Consider the following 23,700-nt stretch of genomic DNA (forward strand, 5'->3'; position numbering starts at 1 on the left):
CTTGCACTAGAGTCAATAATCTAGTTCACATCACCATGTGATTCCAACGAATCCAACACCCATATAGTTATGGGGTCTGATCACGTCTTGCTCGTGAGAGAGGTTTTAGTCAACGGTTCTGAAACTTTCAGATCCGTGCGTTCTTTACAAATCTTTATGTCATCTTATAGATGCTGCTACTACGTGCTATTCGGAAATGCTCCAAATATCTACTCTACTATACGAATCCGTTTCACTACTCATAGTTATTCGGATTAGTGTCAAAGTTTGCATTGACGTAACCCTTTACGGCAAACTCTTTAACCACCTCTAATCGAGAAAAATTCCTTAGTCCATTAGTTACTAAGGATAAATTTTGACCGCTGCTAGTGATTCAATCATGGATCACTCTCTGTACCTCTCAACATACTTTGAGTCAAGGCACACATCAGGTGCGGTACACAGCATGGCATACTTTAGATTCTACGGCTAAGGCATAGAAGACGACCTTCGTCTATTCTCTTTATTCTGCCGTGGTCGGGTTTTGAGTCTTACTCAAATTCACACCTCACAACGCAACCAAGAACTCCTTCTTTGCTGATCTATTTTGAACTCTTTCAAAAACTTGTCAAGGCATGCATCTTGTTGAAACTTCTATTAAGCGCTTTCGATCTATCTCCATAGATCATTGATGCTCAACGTTCAAGTAGCGTAATCCAGGTACTCCTTTGAAAAACCTTTCAAACAACCTTGTATGCTTTACAGAAATTCTACATTACTTCTGATCCACAATATGTCAACCACATATACTTATCAGAAATTCTATAGTGCTCCCACTCACTTCTTTGGAAATACAAGTTTCTCATAAACCTTGTAAACACCCAAAATCTTTGATCATCTCATCAAAGTGCTTATTCCAACTCTGAGATGCTCGCACCAGTCCATTGAAGGATTGCTGGAGTTTGCATACTTGTTAGTATCCTTAGGATCGACAAAACCTCCTGGTTGTATCACATACAATGTTTGCTCAAGGAAACCGTCGAGGAAACAATGTTTTGACATCCTACGTGCAATATTTCATAAATAATGCAGCAACTACTAACATAATTCTAACAGACTTTTAGCATCGCTACGAGTGAGAAAGTCTCATCATAGTCAACTGTTTGATCTTGTCGGAAACATCTTTGCGACAAATCGAGCTTTTCTTAATAGTGACTAATCACCATCATCGTCTGTCTTCCTTTTAAAGATCCATCTCTACTCAATAGTCTTATGACTGTCAAGTAGTTCTTCCAAAGTCTACACTCTGTTTTCATACATGGATCCTCTCTCGGATTTCATGGCTTCTAGCCATTTGTCGGAATCTGGGCCCACCATCGCTTTCTCCATAACTCGTAGGTTCACTGTTGCTCAACAACATGACCTCCAAGACAGGGTTACCGTACTACTCTGCAGCAGTACGCGACCTTGTCGACCTACGAGGTTTGTAGTAACTTGATTCGAAGCTCAATGATCACCATCATCAGCTTCCACTTCAATTGGTGTAGGCGCCACAGGAACAACTTCCTACGCCCTGCTACACACTGGTTGAAGTGATGGTTCAATAACCTCATCAAGTTCTACTACCCTCCCACTCAATTCTTTCGAGAGAAACCTTTCCTCGAGAAAGGATCCGTTTCTAGAAACAAACACTTTGCTTTCGGATCTGAGATAGGAGATGTACCCAACTGTTTTGGATATCCTATGAAGATGCATTTATCCGCTTTGGGTTCGAGCTTATCAGACAGAAACTTTTTCACATAAGTGTCGAAGCCCCAAACTTTCAAGAAACGACAGTTTAGATTTCTCTAAACCTCAGTCTATACTGTGTCATCTCAACGGAAATACGCGGTGCCCTATTTAAAGTGAATGCGGTTTGTCTTTAATGCATAACCCATAAACGATAGTGGTAATTCGATAAGAGACATCACAGCATGCACCATACTAAATAGTGCGTGGCTATGACGTTCAGACACATCATCACACTATGATGTTCCAGGTGGCATGAACTGTGAAACAATTTCCACATTGTCTTAACTGTGTACCAAAAACTCGTAACTCAGATATTCATTTCTATGATCATATCGTAGACAGTTTATCCTCTTGTTACGACGAACTTCACTCTGAAACAGAATTGAACTTTTCAATATTCCAGACTTGTGATTCATTAAGTAAATACTCTAGTATCTACTCAAATCGTCAGTGAAGTAAGAACATAATGATATCCACTGCGTGCCTCAGCACCCATTGGACTGCATACATCAAAATGTATCACTTCCAACAAGTTACTATCTTATTTCATCTCAATGAAAAACAAGGCCTTGCTCATGTGGTATGATTTGCATGTCACTAGTGATTCGAAATCAGGTGAGCACAAAGATCCATCAGCATGGAGCCTCTTCATGCAATTTATACTAACATGACTCAAGCGGCAGTGCCACAAGTAAGTGGTACTATCATTATTAACTTGTATCTTTTGGCACCAATGTGTAACACTACAATCGAGATTCAATAAACCATTGAAGGTGATTATTCAAACAAATAGAGTAACCATTATTCTCTTTGAATGAATAATCGTATTGCAATAAACACGATCCAATCATGTTCACGCTTAACGCAAACACCAAATAACAATTATTTAGGTTCAACACCAATCCCGATGGTAGAGGGAGCGTGCGACGTTTGATTATATCAACCTTGGAAACACTTCCAACACGTATCGTCACCTCGCCTTTAGCTAGTCTCCGTTTATGCCGTAGCTTTCATTTCGCGTTACTAATCACTTAGCAACCGAACCGGTATCCAATACCCTCGTGCTACTAGGAGTACTAGTAAAGTACACATCAACATTATGTATATCACATATATACTTCTCTCGACTTTTGCCAGCCTTCTCATCCACCAAGTGTCTAGAGTTGCTCCGCCTCAGTGACTGTTCCCCTTTGTACAGAAGCACTTAGTCTCGGGTTTGGGTTTAATCTTGGGTCTCTTCATTAGTGCAGCAACTGTTTTGCCGTTTCACGAAGTATCCCTTCTAGCCCTTGCCTTTCTTGAAACTTAGTGGTTTTACTAACCATCAACTATTGATGCTCCTTCTTGATTTCTACTTTCGCAGTGTCAAACATCGTGAATCACTCAAAAGATCATAGTATCTATCCTTGATATGTTATAGTTCATCACGAAGCTCTCATAGCTTGGTGGCAGTGACTTTGGAGAACCATCACTATCTCATCTGGAAGATTAACTCCCACTTGATTCAAGCGATTGTCGTACTCAGACAATCTGAGCACACGCTCAACGATTGAGCTTTTCTCCTTTACTTTGTGGACAAAGAATCTTGTTTGGAGGTCTCGTACCTCTTAACAAGGGCACAAGCATGAAATCACAATTTCATCTCTTCGGGACATCACTTATGTTCCGTGACGTTTTACAACGTTTTCGGCGCCTTGCTTCTAAGCCATCAAGTATCTTGCACTGAACTATCGTGTAGTCATCAGTAACGTGTATGTCGGATGTTCATAGCATCCACAGACGACGCTCGAGGTGCAGCACATCGAGTGGTGCATTAAGGACATGAGCCTTCTGCATAGCAACGAAGACAATCCTCGGTTTTACAGACTCAGTCTGCAAAGGTTGCTACTATCAATTTTCAACTAAATTTTCTCTAGGAACATATAAAAACAGTAGAGCTATAGCGCAAGCTACATCGTAATTCGCAAAGACCATTAGACTATGTTCATGACAATTAGTTCAATTAATCATATTACTTAAGAACTCCCACTCAAAAAGTACATCTCTCTAGTCATTTGAGTGGTACATGATCCAAATCCGCTATCTCAAGTCCGATCATCACGTGAGTCGAGAATAGTTTCAGTGGTAAGCATCCCTATGCTAATCATATCAACTATACGATTCATGCTCGACCTTTCGGTCTCATGTGTTCTGAGGCCATGTCTGCACATGCTAGGCTCGTCAAGCTTAACCCGAGTGTTCCGCGTGTGCAACTGTTTTGCACCCGTTGTATGTGAACGTTGAGTCTATCACACCCGATCATCACGTGGTGTCTCGAAACGAAGAACTGTCGCAACGGTGCACAGTCGGGGAGAACACAATTTCGTCTTGAAATTTTAGTGAGAGATCACCTCATAATGCTACCGTCGTTCTAAGCAAAATAAGGTGCATAAAAGGATTAACATCACATGCAATTCATAAGTGACATGATATGGCCATCATCACGTGCTTCTTGATCTCCATCACCAAAGCACCGGCACGATCTTCTTGTCACCGGCGCCACACCATGATCATCCATCAACGTGTTGCCATCGTGGTTGTCGTGCTACTTATGCTATCACTACTAAAGCTACAGCCTAGCAAAATAGTAAACGCATCTGCAAGCACATATGTTAGTATAAAGACAACCCTATGGCTCCTGCCGGTTGCCGTACCATCGACGTGCAAGTCGATATTTCTATTACAACATGATCATCTCATACATCCAATATATCACATCACATCGTTGGCCACATCATATCACAATCATACCCTGCAAAAACAAGTTAGACGTCCTCTAATTTTGTTGTTGCATGTTTTACGTGGTGACCAAGGGTATCTAGTAGGATCGCATCTTACTTACGCAAACACCACAACGGAGATATATGAGTTGCTATTTAACCTCATCCAAGGACCTCCTCGGTCAAATCCGATTCAACTAAAGTTGGAGAAACCGACACTTGCCAGTCATCTTTGAGCAAAGGGGGTTACTCGTAACGATGAAACCAGTCTCTCGTAAGCGTACGAGTAATGTCGGTCCAAGCCGCTTCAATCCAACAATACCGTGGAATCAAGAAAAGACTAAGGAGGGCAGCAAAACGCACATCACCGCCCACAAAACCTTTTGTGTTCTACTCGAGAAGACATCTACGCATGAACCTAGCTCATGATGCCACTGTTGGGGAACGTCGCATGGGAAACAAAAATTTTCCTACGCGCACGAAGACCTATCATGGTGATGTCCATCTACGAGAGGGGATGAGTGATCTACGTACCCTTGTAGATCGTACAGCAGAAGCGTTAGAGAACGCGGTTGATGTAGTGGAACGTCCTCACGTCCCTCGATCCGCCCCGCGAACAATCCCGCGATCAGTCCCACGATCTAGTACCGAACGGACGGCACCTCCGCGTTCAGCACACGTACAGCTCGACGATGATCTCGGCCTTCTTGATCCAGCAAGAGAGACGGAGAGGTAGAAGAGTTCTCCGGCAGCGTGACGGCGCTCCGGAGGTTGGTGATGATCTCGTCTCAGCAGGGCTCCGCCCGAGCTCCGCAGAAACACGATCTAGAGGAAAAACTATGGAGGTATGTGGTCGGGCAGCCGTGAGAAAAGTCGTCTCAAATCAGCCCTAATACCTCCGTATATATAGGTGGGAGGGGGAGGGAAGAGGCAGCCTCAAACCCTCAAGGTTTGGCCGAAATTGGAGGTGGAGGAGTCCTACTCCAATCCTAGTTGGAGTAGGATTCCACCTTCCCACTTGGAAACTCTTTCCACCTTGTGTTTTTTTCCTTCTCAAACCTTATGGGCCTTAGTGGGAACTTATTCCAGCCCACTAGGGGCTGGTTTATCTCTTCCCATAGCCCATGAGACCCCTTGGGGCGTGACACCCCTCCCGATGGTCCCCGGCACCCCTCCCGGCACTCCCGGTACACTACCGATGAGCCCGAAACTTTTCCGGTGACCAAAACAGGACTTCCTATATATCAATCTTTATCTCCGGACCATTCCGGAGCTCCTCGTGACGTCCTGGATCTCATCCGGGACTCCGAACAACATTCGGTAACCAACCATATAACTCAAATACACATAAAACAACGTCGAACCTTAAGTGTGCAGACCCTGCGGGTTCGAGAACTATGTAGACATGACCCGAGAGACTCCTCGGTCAATATCCAATAGCGGGACCTGGATGCCCATATTGGATCCTACATATTCTACGAAGATCTTATCGTTTGAACCTCAGTGCCAAGGATTCATATAATCCCGTATGTCATTCCCTTTGTCCTTCGGTATGTTACTTGCCCGAGATTCGATCGTTAGTATCCGCATACCTATTTCAATCTCGTTTACCGGCAAGTCTCTTTACTCGTTCCGTAATACAAGATCCCGCAACTTACACTAAGTCACATTGCTTGCAAGGCTTGTGTGTGATGTTGTATTACCGAGTGGGCCCCGAGATACCTCTCCGTCACACGGAGTGACAAATCCCAGTCTTGATCCATACTAACTCAACTAACACCTTCGGAGATACCTGTAGAGCATCTTTATAGTCACCCAGTTACGTTGCGACGTTTGATACACACAAAGCATTCCTCCGGTGTCAGTGATTTATATGATCTCATGGTCATAGGAATAAATACTTGACACGCAGAAAACAGTAGCAACAAAATGACACGATCAACATGCTACGTCTATTAGTTTGGGTCTAGTCCATCACATGATTCTCCTAATGATGTGATCCCGTTATCAAGTGACAACACTTGCCTATGGCCAGGAAACCTTGACCATCTTTGATCAACGAGCTAGTCAACTAGAGGCTTACTAGGGACAGTGTTTTGTCTATGTATCCACACAAGTATTGTGTTTCCAATCAATACAATTATAGCATGGATAATAAACGATTATCATGAACTAAGAAATATAATAATAACTAATTTATTATTGCCTCTAGGGCATATTTCCAACAATTTTTGCGTTTGTGCCAAGCAAAACCGTTATGATTAGTCTTGGGGATGATCGTTTGGTCATGCTGGAAAAGACAGAAACTTTCTGCTCACGAATAGAATTTTCTTTTTTTTCTGTAAGAGCTTTTGAGTTTATTCTTTTTGCTGCTGATTGCTATGCAAATTCTTCAGAATGTCGTAAGTTTTCAGAATTTTTGAAGTACCAGAGGTATACGAAATATACAGATTGCTACAGACTGGTCTGCTGTTAACATATTCTGTTTTTGTTGTGTTGGTTGCTTATTTTGATGAAACTATGGATAGTATCGGGGGGTATTAGACATGGAAGATTGAAAATACAGTAACTCAACATCAGCATAAGTAGAATTTAAGTTTTCTACAGTACCTAAGGAAGTGGTGGTTTGCTTTCTCATACTAATGTTATCACGAGTTTCTGTTTAAGTTTCGTGTTGTGAAGTTTTCAAGTTTTGGGTGAAGTTCTTATGGATAAAGAGATAAAGAGTGGCAAGAGCTCAAGCTTGGGGATGCCCAAGGCAACCCAAGAGATTCAATGATGCCGTAAAAGCCTAAGCTTGGGGATGCCCCGGGAAGGCATCCCCTCTCTCGTCTTCAATCCATCGGTAACGTTACTTGGGGCTATATTTTTATTCACCACATGTTATGTGTTTTTTCTTGGAGCGTCTTGTATCGTAGGAGTCTTTTATTTTTGTTGTGTCACAATCATCCTTGCTGCACACCTAGAGAGAGAGACATGCACGCACCGTGATTTTGTCGAGCTTCACTTATATCTTTTGGTAGACAATTCAGCTCACATGTGCTTCACTTATATCTTTTGAGCTAGATACTTTTGCTCTGTGTGCTTCACTTATATCTTTTAGAGCACAGTGGTGCGTGGCTTGGTAGTTGATCTATGCTTTGAAAGTAGTCTCAAAAGGGGTAGTTATCCAAAGGGATACGAAAACTTCCACCTTCATGTGCATTGAATAGTTAGAGAAGTTTGATTCATCTCAATTAGTTTTGAGTTGTGGTTATGGTAATATTGAAGTCATGCTAGTAAGGTGTTGTGGATCTAGAAATACTTGTGTTGAAGTTAGTGATTCCCGTAGCATGCACGTATGGTGAACCGCTATGTGATGAAATCTAAGCATGATTAGTATATTGATTGCCATCCTTTGCGTGGCGGTCGGGATCACGCGATGGTTTATACCTACCAACCCTTCCCCTAGGAGTATGCGTTGAATGCTTTGTTTCGATTACTAATAAAACTTTTGCAACAAGTATGAGTTCTTCATGACTAATCTTGAGTCCATGGTTTAGATGCACTTTCACCTTCCACCATCACTATCTTCTTAGTGCCGCGCAACTTTCGTCGGTGCACAAAACCCACCATTAGCCTCCCTCAAAACAGCCATCATACCTACCTACTATGGCTTTTTCAATGTCATTTCGAGATATATTGCCATGCAACTACCACCATGACATGTGCCATCACGTCTACATTGCCATTGCATGATCGTAAGATAGCTAGCATGATGTTTCCATTGATGTCTATGCCATGCTAGATCATTGCCACGGTACACTACCGAAGGCATTCCATATAGAGTCATCGTTGCTCTAAGTTTGGGATGAAAGTGTGATGATCATCATTATTAGAGCACTTTCCCATGTGAGGAAATAAAAGAGGCCAAAGAATCCCACCAATATAAAAAAGAGGCCAAAGAGCCCACCAAATAAAAAAATGAGAGAAAAAGAGAGAAGGGACAATGCTACCATTTTTTTTCCACACTTGTGCATATTAAGCACCATGATCTTCATGATTGAGAGTCTCTCGTTTTGTCACCACCATATAGTTAGTGGGAAATTTTCATTATATAACTTGGCTTGTATATTCCAATGATAGGCTTCCTCAAAATTGCCTTAGGTCTTCGTGAGCAAGCAAGTTAGATGCACACCCACTAGTTTTCTTTAAGAGCTTTCACATACTCGTAGCTCTAGTGCATCATTTGTATGTAAATCCTTACTCATTCACATTGATATCTATTGATGAGCATCTCCACAGCTCACTGATATGCCTTGTTAATGTGACTATCTTCTCCTTTTTGTCTTGCAACCTCCACCACACTCCACACCATATATAGTGCTATAACCATGGCTCACGCTCATGTATTGCGTGAGAGTTGAAAAGGTTTGAGAAAGTAAAGGTGTGAAACAATTACTTGGCCAATATCGGGGTTGTGCATGATTTAAATTCGTTGTGCAATGATGATAGAGCATAGCCAGACTATATGCTTTTGTAGGGATAACTTTCTTTTCGCCTTGTTATTTTGAAATTTCATGATTACCTTGCTAGTTTGCTTGAATTATTATTGTTTCCACGTCAATAGCAACCTATTGTTTTGAATCTAATGGATCTGAACATTCACGTCACATAAGAGGAACTACAAAGGACACCTATCCTAGGTAGCATGAAAGCATCAAAAATTCATTCTTTATCACTTCCCTACTCGAGGACGAGCAGGAGTTAAGCTTGGGGATGCTTGATACGTCTCAAACGTATCTATAATTTTTGATGGTTTCATGATGTTATCTTGTCTTCTTTGGATGTTTTATGTATCTTTTATATCTTTTTTGGGACTAACTTATTAATTCAGTGCCAAGTGCCAGTTCCTGTTTTTTCTGTGTTTTTGACTCTTTTCACATCTGATTTTGGAACGGAGTCCAAGCGGAATAAAAACCCCGAAATTATTTTTTCCCGAACGGAAGAAGATCAGGGGGCCTCTGGGCCAAGCTAGGTGGGCTCCAGGGAGCCCACAAGCCCCCACTTCGCCACCAGGGGGAGGCGGCCGTGGCAGGGCTTGTGGCCTCCCTGGCCGCCCCTGACCTAAATCCTTGGCCTATATATTCCCAAAAATTCAGCAAAAAATCAGGGGAGCCTCGAAAATACTTTTCCGCCGCCGCAAGTTTCCGTTTCCGCGAGATCTCATATGGAGACCCTTCTCGGCGCCCTGCCGGAGGGGACTTTGGAGTTGGAGGGCTTCTTCATCATCATCATCGCCCCTTCAATGACTCGTGAGTAGTTCACTTCAGACCTACGAGTCCGTAGTTAGTAGCTAGATGAGTTCTTCTCTCTCTTGGATCTTCAATAGAAAGTTCTCCATGATCTTCATGGAGATCTATCCGATGTAATCTTCTTTGGCGGTGTGTTTGTCGAGATCCGATGAATTGTGGATTTGTGATCAGATTATCTATGATATATATTTGAGTCTTTGCTGATTTCTTATATGCATGATTTGATATCCTTGTAAGTCTCTCCGAGTCTTGGGTTTTGTTTGGCCAACTAGATCTATGATTCTTGCAATGGGAGAACTGCTTGGTTTTGGGTTCTACCATGTGGTGACCTTTCCCAGTGACAGTAGGGGCAGCAAGGCACACATCATGTAGTTGCCATCAAGGGTAAAAGATGGGGTTTTTATCATTGGTTTGAGATTATCCCTCTACATCATGTCATCTTGCTTAAGGCGTTACTATGTTCTTATGGACTTAATACACTAGATGCATGCTGGATAGCGGTCGACGTGTGGAGTAATAGTAGTAGATGCAGAAAGTATCGGTCTACTTGTTTTGGATGTGATGCCTATAGATATAATCATTGCATAGATATCGTCACGATTTTGCGCGGTTCTATCAATTGCTCGACAATAATTTGTTCACCCACCGTCTACTTGCTTTCATGAGAGAAGCCACTAGTAAACACTACGACCCCCGGGTCTATTCACATCCATCGTTTACACCTCCGCTTTTACTTTGCTTTGTTACTTTGTTGCTTTCAGTTTTCACTTGGCAAACAATCTATAAGGGATTGACAACCCCTTCATAGCGTTGGGAGCAAGCTTTTGTGTTTGTGCAGGATCTTGAGATACTCCTCCACTGGATTGATACCTTGGTTCTCAAACTGAGGGAAATACTTACCACCGCTATGCTACATCAGCCTTTCCGCTTCGAGGGAACACCAACGCAAGGCTCCAAGGCCACGGGGGAAATCCTTTTCATACTTGCCTAGGAAGTCCCTTAAGGCGTAGCCGCAGAAGAAGGATCAAGCAAAGTATTCTCCCGTCGACGTGCCTATTGCTGGCGCCATTGGAAGGTCTTTTGTTGCAGTAGCACCTGCTTCGTCTTCTTCCCGGAGGCGCTTCTTCTCCGATGAGTTCCGCCGCTCCACGCGTCTCTTTCCACTACTCCCTCTATGTGTTCTCCTTCCTCGACCCGTACCTGCGGTAGTGATCCGCCTCTGTCGTCGGAGCCATCTCTCGCGTGGATCCGTAGTCGTAGGGCCCCTCGTGCCGTAGTAACGCTAGAAATGGAACCCTGGTTGCCCCAGCAACCTTTCATCTAGGACCCGTAGTTTGATTTGTAGCACGACGCCGGCGAGCACCTCCCCTGTTCCGGCTGTTCGACGGGCAGCAGAGATGCAGAAGGGGATACTCTTCAGAGTTACTCCCTCTTACCTGTCAAGTGTCGATCCGTAGCGTAGTGGTAGTAGAGCATTGTTGCCTGTCAGGAGGGCGTGGGTTCGATCTCCCCTCGGCACATCTTTTGTTTTTCGTTTATTCTGCACAGTAGTCAACAGGAACATGTTCTCCTGTATGTGCCCTCTTCCCTATCGATAAGATGCCACTGGCAGAGTGGCATGACTCTGTTGGTGCTATACAGTGGGTTATGGGTTCGAATCCCACGTGCCCCTGTTGTATTTTTGTCATTTATTTTTATTTTTATTTCTTTTGCTTGTCCTACCATATTTGTGCCTAAGCCATAGGCATTAAAGTGGACCATTTTGATTTCTTCTCCTGCTATGCATAGATAGAGGCAGGATCTTTGGTTGTGCGTGTGTGTGTGTGTGCACACACTTGTGATAGTGCAAGTGATGTGTGTATGTGTGTATGTGGCTTAAGTGATAAGTGGCTCATGTGATCTTGCTAGTGTGTGTGGGTGTGTAGTTCTTGCAAAGTATGTGCATTGTGGAGTAGGTGAGATGTGTGTGTTGAGGTGATGTGTGTGTAAGTAGTGCACACATATGTGGGACCTAGTAGGAGTGTATGTAGGTGATGCTCCATGTTTACTTGCATAGTAGTTTTCCCTTCATGTTGTTCTTGGGATTAAGTGCTTGTGATGAGGTTGTTGTGTTGATATGTGTGTGGTGAAAACAGCCCCATTTGCAACACTTGTGCACCTCCTCATGTTCATATGAGAGAGGGCATGATGTGTGTGTGGGTGGGTGATCTAGTGAAAGTAGTGCTTTTGATGTTGTTGTGCATGACACAAACATGGGGTCCAAACCCTCATGTCACTATTGTCTTTGTGCACATGAGCATAACTATGTAGTAGTTGTTCTAGTGATAGTCACATGAAATGTTGCACTATTCACTGTACATGATTTGGAGTAGCTTCTTCCTTCTTAATTTGTGGCCACTTGTTCCAAGTAAGTGCCCACATATTATATATGTTTTTGGGGTAGAATCTCCCAAGGAATCCATTGGTGAACTCAGTATTTCCATTGGAACAGTTTCTGGAGATGATATATTTCATTTTTCTTCTATGGTTAGAGCTTGGTTCCATGTGATTTGTTGAGCACAAAGGTTTTCTTCTTGGTTGTACTAGTAGAGGGTGACCCCCTCTACCTCATGTTGGTTTCAGCTCATGATTAGGATTCCATATGTGCAGGTTATGCCCACTCAAAGTAGGCATGTGGCTGAAATTCCAGATTAGTGAAAATCTGAGATTTTCACTAAGTGTGAGAATCTGTTTATATTTTCTTCTCCTGTTGATGAGGTTCTGCAGGTCAATGTGTTGTGATCTAGCCTTTGCTTTCAACTAGAAAGTTGGACCTGATATGTTTTTCTAGCTCCCTGTAAAATTTCAGGACATTTGGAGTCATGTAGGTATTGTTTCGGCTGCTGTCAAAATACTTCAGAGCATAGACAGAAAGTGAGAATCTGGAATTTTCACAAAGTCCCCGAAAACTGGTATTTTTGGGCAAGTTTACAGCCTTGTATCTTTCTGTGTTTAAATCCTTTTTGTGTGATTCTTGATTGTGCTTGTAGTATTCTTGGATAGATACAGCCACACATATTATTTGTCATATTTGGGTGGCTGTAGGTGCTTTGCATGTAGCTCACAAAGTGCTATGATGGAGTTTATGACATATTGTGTAGTTTTGTCTTTTTGATGTTTGTGAGTGCTTAGTTAATGATGTGGTGTTCTTCCTTGCTCCACCCCATCCATGATGGTTTGTTTTATGTCTTGGCAACCTGGAAATACCAGAGTTGTGCCATTTGAGTGTTTGGTGATGATTTTGACACGTAGGGCTTCATATCTTGTTTCGTTGGTTCCCGTTGATCCGTAGCTCCGATTGTAATGTTCTTTATATGGTTTTGCATCGTTTTCACGAGACGCATCTGATCATGTCATCCTCATGCATTTAAAATAGCTTAGGATGCAGTTCTGTCCAGGAACATGTATTTACTCCTTATGCTTGTGTTAGTGATAGAAATAGTGATGCATGCCCATATTCATCTCATGCATCATGTGCTTGTTGCATCTTGAAGTGTTGTTGTTCATTGGATGTTATTCTTATGTTGGGTAGCACCAGGATCGGAGAACGAATACGTGGATTCAGGAGAGTACGTGCAGGACGAACAAGAACCATTCCAAGCTGAGGATATGACACGCAAGATGATATGACCTTGATTCCATCTCTAGACTTGTTATGCTAGATTAAGTTTCCTTGTCATATGCTCGTTGCCTACCACTGAAATATTTGCCTCTTGATATGCCATGAACCCAAACACTGATCCCTTCCTAGCAAACTTGAATGGCTAAGTAGGCTTTGCTCAGCTACTAATGTTAGCGTTGCTAGATGCAGGTGCTTTGCCTCATGTGATAACATGAGATTGATATCATTATCTTAAATTTTGTTATTTAATTAATGCACCTATATATATATACTTGGTAAATAACGGAAGGCCTAGCCTTTTTTGCCGGGTGCTTTGTTCCGTTATTGCCGCCATAGTTACCGGCTACCGGTGTTTGATTCCATATTGATCGCTCCTAACACGTTCAGGGTTGTTATGGGGACCCCCTCGATAAATCACGTAGTGTTAAGGCTTGTCCGGCAGGACCCAACTTTGGTGTTAATTTGCTAATCACTTAATAATAAATTGCATAGGGAATGGGCTACCCGAGGAATTTAATCAACAACCCGGGTCAGTGCTCCTCATGAGTGTTGGCCCCACCTGAGCGATGTCCGGGGCCCCACTGGTCACCCAGAGGTTTAGCCATCCCGACGTCTAGCTCATCCGTCGTGTCCTGAGACTGAGATACGCGGCTCTTATCAGGGTCATCGACACGACGGGAGGTCCTGCTAGTCTTGCCTTACCTTAGCGATATATCTTGCGTATAGGAATCCCGGTGAAGCTTTGGTTCCCCCAGAGTTGAGGTTTTCCTCTAAGGAATCCGACGAGATCACGAGATTCGTGATAGAGGATTACTTTGCGGCCTGTGTACGTTTGTGATGGACTAGTTGGAGCACCCCTACAGGGTTTAATCTTTTGGAAAGCCGTGCCCGTGGTTATGTGGCAACTTGGAATATTTTGTTAACATCCGGTAATAGATAACTTAAATATAAGCTAATAAAATTGCCAACTTTGTGCGTAACCGTGACTGTCCCCTCGAAGATCTCCCTTCGATCGGGAACATGGTGGGGTTATGATTGACGTAGGTAGGTGTTCAGGATCACTTAGTGATCAAGTATTCTCGAGCGCTAGTATAGGCCACCTTCATAAATGTTCTACGTATGTTAGCCACCATATGAAGCTTAGGATGCTGCAACCTTAAACACTCTACCATATCCAACCTAATAACTTGACTAGTTCTGGCACCGAGGTCATAGATTGCTGAGTCCCGTGGCTCACAGATTCCTTCACAACACTAACAGGTTCAGGTACCCCAGAGATAGGTGATCCCGACGGCACGCAGCTGGCGTGGTAGTACGATGAGGAGACCAACCGCCTGTACGTGAACTATCCAGAAGATTGAGGCGTGGTCGTGATCGTGGTCCAGCAGGCAGGGAAGCATAGCCATTTCCCTTGTTTTGTAGTCCGTAGCGGAACTACTTTGATTGTATGCGTGATGTACTCTGATATTATTAATGAGAAGGCAATTGAACCCCTGATTGTCTATCTGTTATTATTATGTATGTGCTATGATACCTTGTTTGTGAGACGCTTAGATGCGCTCCTTTCCAATTCGGGGCCTCGATCCCCTGATCGGAAAGGACCGCATCTTAGTCGTTACAAAAACAAAGGGCAATGAAAGAATTATATGGTGACTGGGCAAATATATTTAGGATGCTTTATAATTTCAAAGCAGAGGTGGAGAAGAGGTCACCTGGCAGTGTTGTGGAGATAGATACTGAGGTAACAGAGGAAGGAAGAGTCCTGTTCTCAAAGTTTTTTATGGCTTTAAAGCCTTGCATCGATGGCTTCAAGGCAGGTTGTCGTCCATATTTGAGCATAGACTCATCGTTTTTGACCGGCAAGTGGAATGGTCAATTGGCAGCTTGCAATGCTTTAGATGGACACAACTGGATGTTCCCTGTTGCTATTGGCTTGTTTCAGTCAGAAACAGAGGTCTCATGGACATGGTTCATGATGCAGTTGAAGAGATGCATAGGTCCAGTGTCACCTTTGGCAGTCCACACAGATGCATGCAAAGTGCTAGAAAATGCAGTCAAGAATGTGTTCCCCCATTGTGAGCAGAGAAAGTGCTTCGGCCATATGTGGATGAATTTGATCAAAAAGTTCAGAGGGGAAGAATTTGGTCGCATGTGGCTAGTAGTAAGATCTTACACTAAACAGACATATTCATATCATCTTGGTAAGATAATGACAGCATGCCCTGAATTTGGTCCATGGGTGAACACCTACCATTCTCTATTATGGTATAGGTCAGGATTTAACACTACCATCAAGTGTGATCATATCAACAACAAGTTGGCAGAAAGTTTTAACAACAAGGTGAAGCAGTTGAAAAACCTGCCTATGCATGACATGGTTGACCAAATCAGGATCATGATCATGCGCTTGTGGGAATTGAGAAGAAGGATTGGTGATTGTCTGCAAGGGGACAAGCTTCCTGCAGTGGTACAACAGGTGGTCAACAGGAGCAGAAATTTTACACATTTATCTGTTGAAAAATCTTCTGTGTGGGGTGCTGAAGTTAGAGATACCAAAAGTGGTAGAAGGCATGTTGTTAACACTGAAATGCATGAGTGCACTTGTTTGGAGTGGCAACACACTGGGAAACCATGTGATCATGCCATACTTTTCTTGGCCTCCCGACCAAAGATAAACATGCACCCTTATTTGCACGAATATTACTCAGTAGCAAAATTCAAGGCTGCATATGCAACTCCAATTCCAGCACTTACAGATCAGTCTCAGTGGCCTGAAGTGGACATAGAATTTTCCATGTGTCCTCCCCTAACAAAAAGAAAGGCTGGTAGGCCTAAAGAGAGCAGATTCAAGGCATGGTTTGAGACAGGTGGGAGTAGTAAAAAAGGGAAGGGAAAGAAGGATGGAAAACCAAAAAGGTCCCAAAAAGGTAACAAAAATAGATGCAAGTTGTGCCAGGAACTTGGGCACCGAGCTGGATCTTCCAAGTGTTGTTACACTCCTAAAAGGCCAAAGTAGGTGTGCTAATGTTTTTTATGTTTACTATTTGGCTGCATTTTTCAATTACAAACCAATTGACATGCTTAAATTTTTTAGGAGGAAGTGTGCAGCCGAGCCCCTTGTTGTTGAAGATTGCTGGCCAAAGAAAAAGAAAAGAGGCAATGGTTGTAGAAAAAAGAGAAGTTATGGTGAAACAATGCAAACTGAGAAAAATGAGCAAGACTTGGATGTGCTGCAAAATGAGCAACAAGACTTGGATGTGTTCCAAAATGAAGATGTGGTCCAAAATGAGCAAGACTTGGATGTGCTGCAAAATCAAGATGTGGTGCAAAATGAGCAAGATATGGATCTGATGCCAAATAATTATCTTCCAACTGATGTTGTGCAAGCTCAGCCTATATTAGAAGTTGTGTTGCCTAACCCTGTTTTTCCAAAAGATGTGGTGCAAAATGAGCAAGATACGGATCTGGTGCCAAATGATTATCTTCCAGCTGATGTTGTGCAAGTTGAGCCTATATTAGAAGTCGTGTTGCCTAACCCTGTTTTTTCAGAAGATGTGGTGCCAACTAAGCCTATATTGGAAGTTCTGTTGCCAAGTGAGCTTGATGATATTCCAGCTGATGCAGTGATGAAAACCAAGAGCTTGAGTGAACTGGGTATAGTGGCAAAGAGAAGCACTGATAAGAAGAAGAAGAAGAAGAAGAAGCTGAAGTGAAGTGAACTGGGTGTTGTACTATGCTATAGAATAAAACTTTGCGTGAAATTGTATTTTTCGTATGAAATTGTATTTGTGTGATACTATTCAAGGTTGAGACAAATTTCCAGTTTGAGACAAAATTCAAATTTGAGCCAAAATTCAAATTTGAAGTTATTTGGTATGTGGTATGGTGTTGTATTTTTCATATGAAATGTATTTATGTAATACTATTCAAGTTTGAGACAAATTTCAAGTTTGAGACAAAATTCAAATTTGAACCGAAATTTAAATTTGAGCCAAAATTTAAATTTGAAGTTATTTGTTATGTCATATGGTGTTACAATGATTTATGTACTATTACACATGTTAGGTGATTAATGGGAGAACTTTTATTATGTGAAACTTTGGATATGAAAAATGTGCTCCAAATGAGCTCCAAAACCCCCTCCAAGCCCCCGTGCAAAGCCCCATTTGTAAGCAAGTTTTTTTTTGACCTTCTCCAAATCAGCCAAAAAATGAAACTTGACATATTAGTCATATAGAAAGATGATTGGCACAAGTTTTATATTATTTTTATTTTTTATAAATTAGTTATAGCCAACCCTAACTTTTGAAAACCGTACAAAACCTCGTACGTGATAGCCACTTTTGTGAAGGGTTTTTCATGAAAAACTTCATAGTCCAAGTTTATTATTTTTCCTAGCAACCTAGTCATATAGAAAGATGATTGGCACAAGTTTTATATTTGTTTTGATTTTTTTGAATTAGTTATAGCCAACCCTAACTTTTAAAACCCGTACAACCACGTACATGATAGCCACTTTTGTGAAGGGTTTTTCATGAAAAATTTCATAGTCCAAGTTTGTTATTTTTCCTAGCAACCTAGTCATATAGAAAGATTATTGGCACAAGTTTTATATTTTTTTGATTTTTTTGAATTAGTTATAATCAACCCTAACTTTTGAAAATCATACAAGCTCGTACGTGATAGCCACTTTTGTGAAGGGTTTTTCATAAAAAACTTGATAGTTCAAGTTTATTATTTTTCCTAGCAACCTAGTCATATAGAAAGATGATTGGCACAAGTTTTATATTTTTTTGATTTTTTTGAATTAGTTATAGCCAACCCTAACTTTTGAAAACCGTACAACCTCGTACGTACGTGATAGCCACTTTTGTGAAGGTTTTTTCATGAAAAACTTCATAGTCCAAGTTTATTATTTTTCCTAGCAACCTATTCACATATAATGATGACCGGCACAAGTTTTATATTTTTTTGAATTAGTTATGCTCTACCCTAGCCCTTGAAAACCTCTCAAAAGCCCATCAAAACCCCGTCCAAACCTCTCAAAACCCAGCACCCCATCGGACCATTGGATCGCCGTGAATGGACGGTCTGGATCGCGCATTAGGGCTACGTCAGCAGCGATCCATGGCCTTCACTCTGATTGGCTGGCCTTTTTAGCCCTCTTTTTTATTGCGGGACGAGAAGACGCGTGCATGCGTTGTTGGGCTTAATTAAAGGCGGCCCACCCTTTTATCCGTTAGACCCCACAGCGTACCAACCTTGCATGCATGCGCGTAGCCCTGCCTCCCCTAGCTCGCCCGTAGCCCTGCCTCCCCTCGCTCGCCCGTTGGACCGACACTGCATGCATGCGCATCGATCGAGCGGGAGCACGCCCGACGCCATAGAGAGCAGCAACCCGACCGACGCAGCAGATGCACGCAGCGGCTCAGCCATGCAGAAGCTCGTCGCCCAACCCGACCGACGCAGCAGAGGCACGCAGCGGCTCAGCCATGCAGAAGCTCGTCGCCCAACCCGACCGACGCAGCAATCATCTTTCGGCTCGTTTTAATTGCTCATGTGCGACGTGTACCCTGTTTTAATTGATCCTGTGCTACGTGGGGTGTGTACACACTTGATGCCCCCTCGATGCCATGCGGTAGCCGTTTCACACTCGATGCACACCATGGCTAGCACCCCTATTTAAGCACGGGTTTTAAGCACCCCCTAACATCATCGTCTCCCACCCGACCTTCTTCTTCATCTCCTAGTCCATCTTCTCCACCTCTCACGCCGGAAGATGAACTACACCGGGATGACCTACCGTGTGCCTCCCACCGTCCCCGAGATGCTCTACTCTCCCCAAATCCAGGTGGAGAACACCCTACGGGTGTGGGCGATCTCGAGGTGGAGGGGTGCAAGGGTGCTCACCGAGTTCTTCATCTCCGCCGGCTACCGCCACCTCCCGAGGGGTTCTCCGGTGATGTTCCACGTGGAGGAGCTGACCAACAATGGCTATCCTATCGGCCTTATTGTGAGGTTCACCAACAACATCGATGCTTACAACCTCCTCGGTCGTGTTTTTGGTGTGGATGCGAGTTTATCGCATTCACAACATACAACATCTTCACGGATCTGGACAACATCTTCCCCAACGGCATCATGAACACTCTCCCGTACCGCACCGACGGCGACGACGAGTGAAGGAGGAGGAGTTTGCCTTGGAGCTTGGAGCTTGGAGCACCCGGTGGTGCCATGGAGGAGGAGGAGTTTATCTAGTTAGGGTTTAGGGTCTTATCTATCTATGTAATCGTACTATATATCTATGTCGTGCTTATTTATCTATGTAATGGTACTATATATGTCGTGTTTATGTAATGCCCTGCTACTATTTATGTTATATATATATTAATGTTCTATCTAGTTCATATATGTTCTATCTATTTCTATCTAGTGCATGCAACAAATATGTAAAGGCAATAGGAACTGGGTAACTTGTCATGTTACTGAATGCCCGTGTTCCCGTCAAAAAAAATACTATTTCTGTATTTGGGTACCCTCTGTATTTAGTGTTAGCGTGTTTTGCAAGCGGTGGCCGTTTCGGTTTCCGAGGCAGGTTGGTGTAAATGATGAAAAGAACACACACACACCCACTGTCTCTTCGCACCACTCCCCCATCTCCTCCTACACAAAAACCGCCGCCCTCCGTCTCTTCGCTCTCCCCCATCTCCTCTCTCCCACACGACGCAACCGCCGGCGCCATGGACCAGAGCATTGCCTGGCAGAAGGCCGTGCAAGATCTCGCCGGCGACAACCAAGAGATCCGTGAGCAGCTTCGTGAAATCACGGGCTGGTTCCCAAGCATCGAGATGATGCGGAACCACGCCCGTGGCCTGATCAAGGTGATGCGAGAGGATGAGAAGCTCCGTGCCTTCCCCCCCCCCCCCGGCTACTGCGTCGCACCTTCCTCTGTCATCCTTTGGGCGATGAGGGAGGTGCAGCGTACCACCGACCTGACGCAGCGCGCAAGGTGGTGGATGTACCGCTCATCCAGGATGACGGCACCGCAACCGGATCCTACCCGTCTTGCCTCGAGGACGGAGAGGGTGACCGATGCTGTCCTCGCGCTGCCGGCCTCCGTCCTCGACCCTGAAGTGCAGATCATTCCGCCAGTCTTCACTGGCGGAAACAAGAAGAAGAAGCCGGTGGTGGGTGTGGTGCGCCGCTCAGAGCGCCTGAAGAATCTCAAGAACAACTGAAGTGCGTCGTCAGGGGCTGTTACTGGTTAGGTATGCTGCTATATGTCAGCATATAAGTTAGAACTACTTTTGGTATGGATGTAATCTAAATTTCTGGTGCTGTTGGATGAACTGTTGCTGGTGTTGGCTGTATGAATGACCCCTGTATGAACTGATGCTGCAGCTATTTGTTGGTGCTATCTGTGCTATCTGTTATCTGTTGCTATCTGTTGTTGGATGAACTATTTTTTATCTATTTGCTGCAGATATGGATGTAAGCTAAGCTATATTTCTGGTGCTATCTGTTGCTATCTGTTATCTGTTGCTATCTGTTGTTGGATGAACTGTTTTTTATCGAAGCAACAATCGATTTACATCTGTGTCTCAAAACATGATCCATCACAAAATGGGCACGACTATTTTTTATAGAAGCAACATGGTTGCACCAAGCGGATAGGCCTGTTTCTATTTGGGCCTGCTTTTTCTTCTCACAGTCCTCATCAGCCCATGACCCAATAACGTTTTTTGTTTGACCATGAACTCTGCACCTCCACTCGTTTTTTTTGAACGAGATGCACCTCCACTCTGTTAAATGAAGAATTGCTGCACATTATGAATTGCTGCATTTTTTCATCAATTGCTGCATTTTAAAATAATCCATTACAAACACAGGCAGGTTTTGCTTCACATAAATTCAAATTCAGCTAACAAATGAAACTAGATTGACACACTGACTGAAACTCTAACAATTTCTAGCGATTGATGAACATCAAGTAAAAGAAACCCATAGCAATGACACAACAATAAAATGCTCCAGCCATCATATTTGTTTGCTGCTTCAAATCGATCAGTTGCTTTAGTTGCTTGCCCATTTTCTTCAATTCACACCCTAGTTTAGCTTGCCCATAACAATGACCTGATCTGTCTGCCAAATGGGGGGCGTGTTCCACAGCAAGCGGTGCCCCAAAATTGAGCCCTTCGGTTGATCCCTCCAATTTCAACCTCTCAACGTACTCATCGAGCCACTCGAAATACCCGTATTTCCGCAGAACCTGAAAAACAGGGGTCGGCAACTCATGAACTCTAGATCCAACCCTAGCTCCATCGCCCAAATTTGACGAAAAAAGAAAAAATTGGAAGAAATAGACCATACGATTGGTGAAGTAGACAGATCTAACCTGCCCCGGCTGTGGCCTGCTCAAGCATTTCACGAAGTCGCGCCCACGGTTGCCATTTTCTTCCCTCATACAAGTCAGACGCTTCAGAGGAGGCTCCATGCGTGGGCAATCGGGGCATCTTGTTAGTGGCACTCGACCGTACTTCCTCCATTGGCGGGAGGCCGAGCTCGAGCTAGACATCACTCGCCGGCAACGCGCTTCCTCGCCGGAGAAGAGGAAGAAGAAGATGGGGGAAAGGAGGAAGGGCAAGCAATGAGGGGAGGATGGGCTGGCTCGGGTCCGGGCACGCTGATGAGCACGACCATGCTTATGTGGATAAGTTGTGGGTCCCGCACACATGCGAGTAAGTGGTGGGTCTCATGTTGACGTGGATAACTGGTGGGTCCCGCGTGTCATAACTTAACCCCTTGACTTTTGCATTTCATGGTTAAACAGAGCCATATGTCGCATTGCAGCTATTGTTTGCTTCAAAGATGTCGCATCAGAGCAATTTTGATCAACAACGTCGCACTGCTTCCATTCCACGTCAAATATGTCGCACATGAGCTATTGACCCGATATATACATACATACTAGTAAATGTATACTCCCTCCGTTCTTAAATATAAGTCTTTTAAAGGTTTCATTAATAGAGTACATACGGATGTATATAGACATACTTTAGACTGTACATTCAATCATTTTGCTTTGTATGTAGACCCCTGGTAAAATTGCTTAAAAGACTTATATTTAGAAACGGAGTGAGTACTTGATAACATATACTCCCTCCGTTCCTCAATATAAGTCTTTTAAGCGATTTCACTAAGGGTCTACATACGGAGCAAAATGATTGAATCTATACTCTAAAGTATGTCTATATACATCCGTATGTAGTCCACTAGTGAAATCTCTACACAGACTTATATTTAGGAACGGAGGGAGTACAAATCATTCTATTTTTTGGGAAAGTGCTGTATGTACGTAGAGTACTCACCAGGATGAGATCGAAGAGGGCCTCGTGGTTGAAACCAGCGATGAACTCTGCATCCCAGTCATTCAGGTCGTGGGATCCGGAGGCGTGCATCTTGGAGTAGTCCATCACCTTGGAGAGTGTGTCGCCTCGGACGGGGAGGCGGATGAGGCAGTAGCTGATTTCGCCGCCGCCGTCGTCGGAAGGGGTGATGTGCTTCTCTGAGTCGTACTTCATCATTATTTTGATTTTGCTGCCGCACTGGGCATCTGCCTGTGCCTCCGACAGCACAAAGTCCACGCCGTCCTCGCTCCGCAACATCACCATCTTTTCCTTTTCCTCCCCCTCCCCCGCCATGGCTCCTCTGCTCGAGCTCGAGCTCGATTTGATGTTAATTGGGCTATTTGTTTTTTGAGACAAGTTACTTGGGCTAGCTAACCATAGAGGATCGACTTTATTGTGCGGCAGGCGGTCCAGTCCTTTTATCGAAGGGGGAGAGCGCCACCCCTATGGGCCTGCAATTAGTAAAAGATGCACGAATCTTTACCTAATAATAAAGAGGATACCGCTTTTGTCGGAAAACCCGTCGTGGCCATTTTGCAAAAACAACCTACTGTTTTGTGGTAATCAACCTGCACTCCTATTTTCATATGAGATACCGTTTCACTTTTGCAAAAACACCCCTATCCAATCTAATCCATGGTCATCCCCTTCCTCTTATCCACTCCCAGACGACCCGATGCGCCGCCGGCAGCTCTCCTGGGTGGCCACCTTGTGCTTGGCCGCCTCCCATCTCATCTCCACCTCAAGTGCGCCGCCACCCCCTGCCACGCTGATGCGCGCCGTCGGACCCCGCCTCGCCATCGCGCCGC

At 43.8% G+C, this 23,700-nt stretch overlaps 1 protein-coding gene across 1 annotated transcript; it reads right to left on the reverse strand.

Moving 5' to 3' along the window:
* Window positions 1-21,305: 21,305 nt before the first annotated feature.
* Window positions 21,306-23,306, reverse strand: LOC123398105. Its single transcript, XM_045092605.1, has 2 exons — window positions 22,853-23,306; window positions 21,306-21,753 (listed from the first exon to the last, which is right to left on the reverse strand). The coding sequence occupies exons 1-2, from the start codon at window positions 23,183-23,185 to the stop codon at window positions 21,454-21,456; spliced, it is 633 nt and encodes a 210-aa protein (XP_044948540.1). The 5' UTR covers window positions 23,186-23,306; the 3' UTR covers window positions 21,306-21,453.
* Between the last annotated feature and the right edge of the window lie 394 nt (window positions 23,307-23,700).

This window comes from Hordeum vulgare, chromosome 5H (assembly GCF_904849725.1).
Source record: "Hordeum vulgare subsp. vulgare chromosome 5H, MorexV3_pseudomolecules_assembly, whole genome shotgun sequence".
Taxonomy (NCBI): domain Eukaryota; kingdom Viridiplantae; phylum Streptophyta; class Magnoliopsida; order Poales; family Poaceae; genus Hordeum; species Hordeum vulgare.